This window comes from Apostichopus japonicus, chromosome 9, assembly GCF_037975245.1.
Source record: "Apostichopus japonicus isolate 1M-3 chromosome 9, ASM3797524v1, whole genome shotgun sequence".
Classification (NCBI taxonomy): Eukaryota; Metazoa; Echinodermata; class Holothuroidea; order Aspidochirotida; family Stichopodidae; genus Apostichopus; species Apostichopus japonicus.
In genome coordinates, this window is record NC_092569.1 from 7,093,746 (window position 1) to 7,105,855 (window position 12,110).

The following is a 12,110-nucleotide window of genomic DNA, read 5'->3' on the forward strand; positions in this document are numbered from 1 at the left end:
TTAAGCTAAAAATCTCATTTCCTGATAATTTCATGTGGACTGTCTTTTATCATGATCATGACTTGGTTTAAGGGTCTCCCAGGGAAAGGTGCCCAAGAAACGTTCTACTTTTTGCAAGAAAATACATTTTTGAGTTTTCAGTTTTCAGAAGTTTTCAGTCACAACATAGGCACAAACATCTCAGTGGAGTTATTGCGGTACACATTCTGTACCAATTTCACTAGTTGAGAATAATGTTGGAAACAAAGAATTGAAACAAGTTTCCTTTATTATATCTGTTAAAGCAGTACAAAGATTCTTTACCCAACACAAACATAAATATACACCAGGAAAGGTTGAAATAAGAGTAACATAGTCAGTAGTTCAACACAGCCAGTCGGGACAATTTGCTAATGCTAATACCTCTCTAAACTGTACTCTAATATCATGCTTCAAAGCACTAGTATTGACAGTACAAACAGTTCCTAACCTTTATCTGATAGAAACATGATATTCATACTGCTCTGAAGCAGGACATGACACTACAGTATAGAAAATATTGTCCCAACTGGGTGGTTCAACAGAAGCAGGGGATGAATATTTATTCAGTACATTAACATCAGTATGATATGAATATTCATTTCATATTTCAACATTGTTATGATATAAATATTCATTACCAGTATTTCTATGTCAACACTGATAAAGGAGCAAACCCTTCTGATAGTTACTGGTGATGCAACACTGACTCATGTTTTACACAATATAACCCTTCACATAATATAAGCCTTAATTTGTAACCCGTAATATAACCCTTCACGTAATATAAGCCTTAATTTATAACCCTTACATTATATAACCCTTTATAAACCCTTAATATAACCCTTCAACAGGATATTCAGGAAGTGCAGAGGATTTACTGTGACATACATATAACTTAGTTAAACTTAGTTTAACTTAGTTATCCGAGTCTCACCTTCCTTGACCCTTTCCAAGGTTGTGCAACACTCACTTGTAGACACCAACCAAATCCTGTCAAGGATTGCCCAATATTGGAAGAGTTCATTGAAAGGCACCAACATTTCATGATCATAAATAAAGAACTGTTCAACAAGGCTTTGCATACACCTAACCACTTATGAAAGATAATACCGTTCAAGCCTTAAAGAATTATACCATATACCCAAGTTTTTTTCCCTTTCACAAGTATTTGTCCTAAAATATAAACTGGCTGAAATTAGTACAGTCATGCCTTGCCAAGGTATGAAGAAGATAATGTATAAATCAGGGTTTCTCTAAATTTATCCCCCCCCCACGAGACCCCTGTGGATGTCAGAGTTGTCCACGAACCCCCAACTTTTCGAGACACGATCTGAGTCATTATTATACTATAATACGCATAACAGTGCTTTGTAATAGATCAAGTTCTTAGTCTAATATTGTAATGAAAACAAACATGAGATGAACAAATATTTATTTGGAAACTTCAAAAATCAGTCCCAAAAAAGTCCCAAACATTTTCATTTCCATTAACTAGGGAACTACCATGATTTCAGAGAAATGCCTAATCAGTGAGTTCAGTAATGTAACTGGATGGAGAGAGAGAGACAGCTTTCACAGGTTTTCAAAATTCATTAAGACAAGAAGAAGTTGGTAGATTGACTTAAATGTGAAGATATCCTGAAGTAAGTTAAATAACAAGTTGACATAGTTGCACTTGGAGTTTTCCAAGTAAGAAGTAATAATTATGGCAAATCAAATTACGCAATGACTTTCGATAGGGTATTGTAAGTAACTAAAAGCATAGCATTCACCAATGGTCATTCACCAATGGTCTAGTCTCATATCTGGTCTGTCCTCCTCAAGTCCACTTCTTTGACCAGGTAAACATAAACCCTACAACTTTAAACTTCTTCCTCATAACTTTCAAAGTTACCTTGAATTTGAATAAGTAGCCATCTTTGTGTTGGGTGTTTACATTGTTTGGGGTGCACAGAAAGACTATCAGTCACCAATAACACACATCCCTTGTACTTTACATTACAACAACATGATTCTGTAAGGTCATGTGACAAGAACTCATTCACATTGGTCAGAGTCTACAATAAAACAAAGCCTTGGTTATGTAAGTTCACTTACTATATAAATATTGTATCAATAATATAGATAGTTTTAATACCACACACATTTCATGTTCTATCCACCATCTTGTCAGGCAGTCTACTTAAATATAAAGAAAGAGCTATGAGAATATGTAATGTTTTATTGTTTTAAAAAGATTCAAAAGTAAAAATTTAAATGGTTCATAGTTTTGTAATAGCACCTGTGAACAATGTATTGATGGATACTGTGGTACTTTATAAATATAGTTTTAATATTATTATTAACATATAAGTATATATCCATAGTACTTATTTATGGAAGCTGGATAGTTGTAGCACCCTGGCACTATTTCAAAGTTTCTGGTTCATGATCCAGACATTCCTTCGGTTTCTTCAAGCCTCCTTATAAGTCATCCACTTTGGAGCTTCTTTTCGAACGGTACCGACTTCTTTAAGGTTCGTCTCCAAAGACCCCTGGAAAGAAACAAAATTACTGTCACTTTATTCTACCTTTCCAATAACCGTGCTGCAACATTGCCAGTGGTGTCAATCAAACTTAATTTTGGCATAAGTAGTATGAAGTAATGCTCACAGCAAGACCATACAGCGTCATTCCATTAGACTTACAATAACAATTAGCTCTCATATTTGTTAATATAAAATATACCTTGTGTAACTTACCTTAATAGCACCGCCTACATTGCTGAGATCCAATAAGAACGTATCATGGCCAAACAACGAGTCCAATTCATAGTATGTCACTTTATCATTGCCTAAGAAAAGCCAAAATAAACATTCATTAATAAAGTTATTTCCATGTAGGCTCTTGTGGAGTTAAAAAGGCCAGGAAGGATTAAGTCCTTAATATAGTTCTAGTGCTATTTCTGGACTGCAGTTAAACAAAGAATCAGCCAAGTATTGACATTTGTTAACCACCATCATATGCAGCATGGTACATCATATGCAGCACAGTACATCATATGCAGCACAGTACATCATATGCAGCACGGTACATCATATGCAGCACGGTACATCATATGCTGCACGGTACATCATATGCAGGGCGGTACATCATATGCAGCACGGTACATCATATGCAGCATGGTACATCATATGCAGCACAGTACATCATATGCTGCACGGTACATCATATGCAGCGCGGTACATCATATGCAGCACGGTACATCATATGCAGCACGGTACATCATATGCAGCACGGTACATCATATGCAGCGCGGTACATCATATGCAGCATAGTACATCATATGCAGCACGGTACATCATATGCAGCGCGGTACATCATATGCAGCACAGTACATCATATGCAGCACGGTACATCATATGCAGCGCGGTACATCATATGCAGCACAGTACATCATATGCTGCACGGTACATCATATGCAGCACGGTACATCATATGCAGCACGGTACATCATATGCAGCGCGGTACATCATATGCAGCACAGTACATCATATGCTGCACAGTACATCATATGCTGCACGGTACATCATATGCTGCACAGTACATCATATGCAGCACGGTACATCATATGTGACCTTTGGCCACCACCAAACAAACATGGTTCTTGCACATATAAATGAGATATAAAATGAAATGATTTTAACCAAACTCAGTGCATTGTTTAATGGTTTGTGTTTATTAGCCAAAACTCCAAACACATACACACATACATAAATACACATCTTCATAAAGACAAAACATACAAATGTAAATACTATGTAAAAATAGAGTTGTTTTATTAGCCTTCTGCAAAGAATCAAGAAGATAACAATGAACAAAAACTGATAAGGAAAGAGCTGCAGATAGTCATTGGTAAGCAAGGCTGCCAGCAAGATAAATATGTACTACAAATAGAACAAGTCAATCACCTGTCTTTCTGAGGACTTCTACCACCTCTTTCTGTTGCCAGCTTGGTATGAGCATATCTGTCTGTACCCCAAGTACCAATACTGGACACTGTATTCTTTTCACACTCTCCTCCAGAGAAGCGAATCCTTCTCCCATGTCAAAGAGGTCCATTGCCTGGGGAGGCAGCAACAAAGGAGATTCAGTGAAAGAGAGATAAAACAGTCAAACGGCAGTCAACATAATGGAGCAGAAATGCTTTTAATTGCTTCTTGATTAAATATTGCATTTACTGGGGTGTGGACATGAGTCCAGTGCTTTGTCATATACTTAAGTACCTGTAGTCCTTACATGTAAATTATATGGTATGTGTATCTTCAGTTACAGGGATCAGACTCTTTGGCTTCTCGTAATTTCACGGATCTCCACTTAATGATACACAACTCCATTGTAGTACACTACGTTGAAGTTAAGTTACATGCTGACATTTGTACCTAATTGCTTTGGGTGTTGTAACATCCTAGTTCATCGGAAATCAACACAGGTATATATGGAGACAGCTATCACAATCGGTAAACCTTTACAGATCTGTGAAGCACCACAAACTTCAACACATAGATATAATATATATTCACTACAATTTAATCCTGATCCTCTGCTCAAAAGACTTCCAAATATTTCAGTGGAGCTAACTTCTTCCTGTTAATATGTACATCTTATGTTCATTAACATGATGGAATCATACCTTGGAAATGTACAGTAGAGTGTTAGGATCAAATTTGGTTGAGAAACTCTCTCCCTGGTACTCAATATAGCTCTCAATCATGAAATAAGGGCACAAAGATGGCTGCTCATCTTCATTGATAACTTTTCGACCAAATCTTTCATGCCATTCCGGACCACTTCTATAGGTAATTGTTGCTAGCTCTCTAGAAATTAAATATTCAAACTGACATGAGAGATGAATTTAAGCACATACTGAACAAAAAATACTTCCAGAAAGTTTCTGTTTTAACATTAATTCAAATGAACATTCGTTATGCCAACTGATAACCTCTTAAACTCTCTACATCAACATATTTTACCAATTCAACATAGTCTGTACAACCCCATGTTATATTACTACCCATCAGTTCAATAGATTCCTTGACCATTAAACTCTTGACCAGCTTTCATCTTTGCAGGACCTGTATCAGCTGGGCACTCTAATACTGCCTATCAGCTTTGGTGTTTGAAGACCCAGGTCATTTACTAAAGTGTGCTTTACTCTACTGACCCTGTCATGTGGAGAGTTTCTGTCTAAAACATTTGATATTTACTATACATACGTTATTTGGACAAGTCTTTTCATTTGAAGGAACCTCTGTTCTATATAACTTGCACTCAGAAACTCAGAAATCAAACTTCTGATATAACAATCTCTATGATTAATAGTGTCTTCTTCTCTTCATCAGTTTGGACTGATGCATCCATGACTAGTCATGCTCACCTTGCTAATTTCATTCCCATTCTGGGATAAGACTTGCCATAGTAGTGTCCCCGGTTCCAGTTGGGATCCATCATGATAGCCCTTCTCTGCAGGTACCTCAGTCCTATACTAGTAGGATATGTAGATAGACACGCTGATATCGATATAACTCTGTCAAAACAGAAATAAATTAGGCACCATCACTTAAAGCAGGACTGGTATAGTATATAGAATAAAACATTGTTGACAGTCACTTTCTACATACTCAACAACTCCTGTCCAGGATCCTGACCAATATCCTACAACTATTGTGTTTATTCATTCCTAACAGCTTGACCACTATGACAAAAGCATGCCTTCTATACTTGTAATGTATGTTTCAATCATCCTTAACTATAACAAACCAAGGACTTCAAAGCTACTAACTTTTAAAGGGAGTTTATTGTTATCTATTGTTTCTTTGCTGATGTATTTCATTTTAGAATGCAACCAAACTCAACTGAAGACTTTTATCCTGTCAGTAAAATGAACCAAATTACTTAAGCAGCCCTCAACAACAAAACAGATACAATAAACATGAAATATGTTTACAATAAATATGTAATATGTTGTGCATCTTAAGGTCGAACACATCAAAGGACATGGACTGTTGATAATCTCCCTGTAGTCTGTTGTATATTATTCTTGTTTTTAATTTCCACATAAAGGACCTTGCTGATTGAATTACTGTCAATGTAAAGTGGATGTGATGTTTATTTGTTTATTTATGCTTCCTCTTGATTTCCATCCCCCAATACATATGGCCCCAACCATCATGTAAACCAACCATCATGTAAACCAACCATCATGTAAACCAACCATCATGTAAACCAACCATCATGTAAACCAACTGATGCATGTAAACCAACTGATGCATGTAAACCAACCATCATGTAAACCAACCATCATGTAAACCAACCATCATGTAAACCAACCATCATGTAAACCAACCATCATGTAAACCAACCATCATTTAAACCAACCACCATGTAAACCAACCATCATGTAAACCAACCATTATGTAAGCCAACCATCATGTAAACCAACCATCATGTAAACCAACCATCATGTAAACCAACCATCATGTAAGCCAACCATCATGTAGTACAATCTACAGAACAGACCTGCGAATTTGAGCACAATGCAATGTTTTAGTCACCTTTTGACTCGATCCGGATATAACGCTCCTGCAGATAATGAACACATTCCACCTAGAGATGAACCAACTGATGCATGAATCTGCCAGCCAAACAGAGAAAATTAGTGATTGCTACTATTATTGTTACTACCTCCAGCAGCCTTCAAAGTGTGTGATGCAATAGCAGTAGGAATATGAGATACTATACAACATACATAGTCACTTCCTATTGTTATCAGTACAGTGTTTGTCCTGACACAATACATTGTTTGAAGTAGCTGATAACTACTTTTATTGCTTTGACTGCACACTGCAGTGGCTGATAGCAGCATGCACTGATACGTGACACACATGAGAATGGAAGGAGATGTCCTTCATGGCTTGACCTTTTTTCAAGCAGATTTGGCAACTTTATATGACTAGGCTCATCCAAACAGTATACATAATCAGGATTTCTGTAGATAGGAGAGCTGGGGTGGTGGGGCTGGTGGGTGTGGTGGGGCTGGTGGGGTGGCTGGGCTGATGGTAAACCTTTACATATTAACAATAGCAGCAACTTGTTACTGCCAGATCTATCATGTAACTATTACACAATCATCAAACTGTACCATCCTCCCCCCACCCCCCCCCCCTCCGCCAAATCTCAATTCCTACATGTGTGGCTGCAATGAGTTGAAATAAGGAAAAAACAATAGCCTGACCCACAACAAATCTATATTTATATCTTCAGCAAGAAGAAAAAGGCCAGACTCATAGAACTGCATTATATAAAATAACCAAAATAATTACAATATCAAAATCTGACTCTTACCTGGCCAATACCGAGCTTATCCAGGAGTTTAAACTGAGCGTTGACAATATCATCAACTGTAACCATTGGGAATGTAGTTCCATAAGGCTGGTTTGTCACTGGATTGATAGATGAAGGTCCACTGTAACAAAACAACAGCTTTCTATTATTACCTTGAAGTGAAGTTTACCATCTTAGTTTGAATGAAACCTAGTATGAGGCAGCAGAGGAATTATCTTCTAGTAGTTCAACGACCATTTAATATTAATTCTCAATTTATCAGAAATTCTCGCTTATGACTCCTGAACTGGATGGCGAATACATAACTGCAATCTTTGATTTGGTAAGAAGTTTTCGATTTTTTTTTATTTCCAGCAGAGAAGAATGCAATTTGGAAGTTGTCATAACAATCTAAATGATGTCTCTGTTAAACGTCTAGATATAAATACTGCATACTTGGTTCATCAATGTGTTAGTAGTCTCTATCAAATACATAAATTGAGTTTATTTACGTGGTGCCATAGCATCCTCCAAGTATGTTACAGCAGATGACAAAGAATTTATCAGTATCGATTGCAGAACCTGGCCCAATAAACTTCTCCCACCAACCAGGAGCAGGATTATCCTGAAAGAGAAGAGAGAACATATGAGCTTGAGCTTCTATACCTTTATAAAAAAGAATAATCTCCCTCCACTGATAATATTAATGGGAATACTGATGATAAAATTATTAATATTGGGCTTCAACATCACAATCCTCTCCATCAAATAAGTTACTGCTTTGCTTTAGTTTAAAACAAATGGTTGGGCTTCATACTTCTGAATTGTATACATGCAATTAACAAGCCTTATCAATCAATTTAATTAAATGGATAGCCCAGAAACAAATTGACACATTGAAATATAACAGATGCTATGCATGCTGGTGACTTTGAATGCAATTCCTTCTTGAGATACTGACAGTTTGCACCATAAGTGAACAAAAGTGAACAGGTGTGATGTCATAATTGATCACTGGTAGCAAATGATTTGTTTTCACTTTTGCTTAAATTACCAGTTTACCACACATGTCAACTTCAAATGTTGTTATCTCAAAACACGATACTAGGATTGAATATCATGTTCCTCTTTCATGTAATCAATAACAACTTTTCACCAATGTCCACAGAACATTGGTTAATAAGACTGTATCTTTCCTAAATGAAACACAGTTACATCTGTGGTAGAAGGGTCACTGTCAAACCTAATCATTTGCAACATTCCAACCTGTGGCCAACTGACCTCTGGTAGCATCAAAAAACAAAACAGGGTAGACCAAAAGCTTGACAAACTGACATCATTGTGAACATAAATATGTCTTTCCTTTGGTAACTATCTGCTAATTGAGATAATATGGCACAAACCTTGTGGCTCTTAGCATGAGAGCTAGGCGACAGTCCAGTATGAATGACAACAACGTTACTTTTATTTTCATTTAGCTCTCCCCATGTCTCATAGGCAATATCAACTTGAGGCAAAACACCGTTGTTCAATTTCATGTGAAATGGTTCTTCAAGTTTGCAGATCTGGTAACCTGAGAGCACATTTTCATACGTTGGCTCTGGACCAGATGATGGGCTATATTAAAAGAAATGAAAACATTATTCCACATTCAACTTAACATATGAACTCATGCAATTAAGGTTAGATTCATGATTCACAGCTATAAGGCTGGAGGTAATAGTATTTACAGGTGGTGTTCCCTGATCTCAAACATCACAGCTATAAGGCTGGAGGTAATAGTATTTACAGGTGGTGTTCCCTGATCTCAAACATCATAACTATAAGGCTGGAGGTAATATATTTACAGGTGGTGTGTTTCCTGATTTCAAACATCATAACTATAAGGCTGGAGGTAATATATTTACAGGTGGTGTGTTTCCTGATTTCAAACATTATAACTATAAGGCTGGAGGTAATATATTTACAGGTGGTGTTCCCTGATCTCAAACATCATAACTATAAGGCTGGAGGTAATATATTTACAGGTGGTGTGTTTCTTGATTTCAAACATCATAACTATAAGGCTGGAGGTAATATATTTACAGGTGGTGTGTTTCGGGATTTCAAACATTATAACTATAAGGCTGGAGGTAATATATTTACAGGTGGTGTTCCCTGATCTCAAACATCATAACTATAAGGCTGGAGGTAATTGTATTAACAGGTGGTATTGCATGACTTTATAGACGTTTGATGATCAACAGGTTTCACAGATTTTAAAGTGCTTCCAATGAAATAGTTATTAAGGTATTGATAAAATGAAGTAGTGACATTAATTAAATATGTACAATTGTGTCTGTGAATGATTGCTATCTCGACGTTTCAAAAATGGCACAAATGCATTAGTTCCTGCTCCAAATGTTCATACTTAACTTGTTTCATGTAATATACAAAATTATGTATCCATATCAGTTATGCCCAGTTTTCTACACAGTAATTATTCTCAAAGATGAAAATATATTTCTACAATTGATGTTCTTAAGGGTTAGAAATGTAAACTTGCCTCAGGTAAACATAAAGACAAACAGATCGCTATGACATCACCGGTATTGCAAAGGAAACAGGCTCTCAACTTTTCTTAAAGGATTCAATGTCAATAGTTGGCAATGACAAAGCAAAAATTTGTCTTTTCTAAGTAACCTTACCATTACTGTAAGGAGTTGCTGTAAAGAGTTAATTTGTTTAAGCTAAAGATTAGACAGATAAAAGTTGTCGTTGGTGTTAATGCCATAGATTATCTATCATGAGTACTACACAACATCGGCTGTCTGAAATCAGAATGAAGATACTGTACATTGCCTAGTGTGCATCATATATATACATGTACACAGTACAATACAACCTGGTACACTTGTTAATTTTCTCAGAGCTATGTACGTGCATCCAGACTTCAAGTGGAGGATATCTATAGTAGTCATCTGAAGTAACAGGTTCAGACAGGACAGATTACCAAACCTACCTGACTTCCAACCCTATGGGTTGTTTTTTCAAGGGTTCATTTAATTTTAAGATTTCTAAGCATTTGGGAGCTTGTTAAAATGTTGACACAAGCTGTCACACTTGCACAGTTGGAGTTGGATTTTTAAAATTTCGACACTAGGGTAGGAAAGACAGCCCCCGCTTCCCATCCACCACCATCCTGCAGTTACTGATCTTATGTACAATAATAGTAGTAAGTATACTTAAAAAGAATGGTATTATTTACAGGTATGTAAATGTACACTACTTCATACTGTCATAACCGGGTACCTTTACAAACTTCTTGTACAAACTAATGTCATGCAAATCTTGGCCTTCTGGAAACCTACAATTACATTGCCTTCAAAATTAAATCTAATTTATTGTCGATGACCATGCATATACTATACTGTACACTCTGCACTTCATCACAATGATATAATTAAACAGCTAATATAAATCCATAGCAATCAATAAACAAACACATCACTTAACACTACATCATTATAATGAGTTTGCAAAAAAACATATGCTTACATTTTTGACAAGCAAGGAAAGTCTGTTTCCAGGCCTTTAAATTTGATCTCCTTATCCCAATCTGGCAACCTCAACTGGGGCAGTTCCTCTATTGACTCAGGTTTCTGGTTGGATGAATTTCCATTGTGGAAATGCTTTGTACTTATGACACTCCTTGACTGTAAGACTAGTCTTTTTAACTCATACTGTGACCTCAGCCAGCAGTAAGATTGGTGAAACAACTTGGATGACTTCATCTTTCTGTTATAACATCAATAAGAACACTTCCTTACTTATTGGATACAATCAGAAGAAGAGCTCAGCTAGAAAGAAGAAACAATATAAATGCTGTACTAAATACCTTGAGTGGAATTAAATAAGCAGTACAACAATGACATGGCAGAAAATTAGTACACTCCCACAGTACACAGTCCTGGAATTGTAAAGTCATTCCTTAATCATGCACGTGGACCGTGATTGCTCAGCGGATTCAGTAAATAAACAAGGTTATTCCTACTGTATGTAAAGTGATGGATGTCAAACAAAATTATCTCTATCTAATATTGGATAGTATGCTGTTAGCAGGACTTAAGTACAATATAAACATTGGTAATCAGATCAGGAATGAATTGTCATCTGATTGACAAGATGTTTCAGTGATTCCACATCTGTATCCATCAAATACATGATGCATGGATTATCCATGTACTACTCCAAGTAAAACACTGCATCCACAATAATCAATTATGTATTAAACAGACAAGGTATTACCATACTGGATGTGTAGCATGCTCCCTCACCACCCCCCTCCCCCAAAAAAAATATATACATACATACACGCATACATACACACCCATACACGCATACACACATTTATAACATAGATTCAGTGCTCAATACATAGCAGTAGAGCAAACTGTAGATAATACCTACACAGTAACTTACAGGATGTTGTTACTCGAGTTTCACGCCTGCAGTGTGGGGCGATCATCAGACAACTGAACGTAAACATCAAATGTTTATAATAATATATCTATCTATATATATATATATATATATACTGTACATACCATAAAGTTCAGTAATAGCAGTATAGTGCTCAATACAACTGGTGCAGAGCAATATAGATTATATAGATAAACATGCTATTCCATCACGTTGCAACTCAGAGTTACACGATGCACACATTGGGTTCTTTTCACTGCGGCGAT

At 36.4% G+C, this 12,110-nt stretch overlaps 1 protein-coding gene across 2 annotated transcripts; it reads right to left on the bottom strand.

Annotated features, from left to right (window-relative positions):
* Nucleotides 1-250: 250 nt before the first annotated feature.
* On the bottom strand, nt 251-11,862 carry LOC139972907 (uncharacterized). 2 transcript variants are annotated; one of them, XM_071979219.1, is made up of 11 exons: nt 11,845-11,862; nt 10,921-11,222; nt 8,787-9,000; nt 7,896-8,008; nt 7,405-7,525; nt 6,615-6,694; nt 5,438-5,587; nt 4,694-4,877; nt 3,972-4,125; nt 2,763-2,854; nt 251-2,555 (listed from the first exon to the last, which is right to left on the bottom strand). In XM_071979219.1, the coding sequence occupies exons 2-11, from the start codon at nt 11,154-11,156 to the stop codon at nt 2,475-2,477; spliced, it is 1,425 nt and encodes a 474-aa protein (XP_071835320.1). In that variant the 5' UTR covers nt 11,157-11,222; nt 11,845-11,862; the 3' UTR covers nt 251-2,474. The 2 variants fall into 2 exon arrangements, with proteins under 2 accessions (XP_071835320.1, XP_071835319.1); XM_071979218.1 differs by having other exon boundaries at nt 11,833-11,850.
* Nucleotides 11,863-12,110: the final 248 nt, after the last annotated feature.

What these genes read in the sequence shown, in the direction of transcription:
- LOC139972907 (XM_071979219.1), bottom strand. Translation starts at nt 11,156, where the DNA reads ATGAAGTCATCCAAGTTGTTTCACCAATCTTACTGCTGGCTGAGGTCA. An exon ending in ATGGGAATGAAATTAGCAAG is followed by an intron (nt 4,878 to 5,437) that starts GTGAGCATGACT and finishes TTTAATTTCTAG; the next exon opens with AGAGCTAGCAACAATTACCT. An exon ending in CTCTACTGTACATTTCCAAG is followed by an intron (nt 4,126 to 4,693) that starts GTATGATTCCAT and finishes CTGCCTCCCCAG; the next exon opens with GCAATGGACCTCTTTGACAT.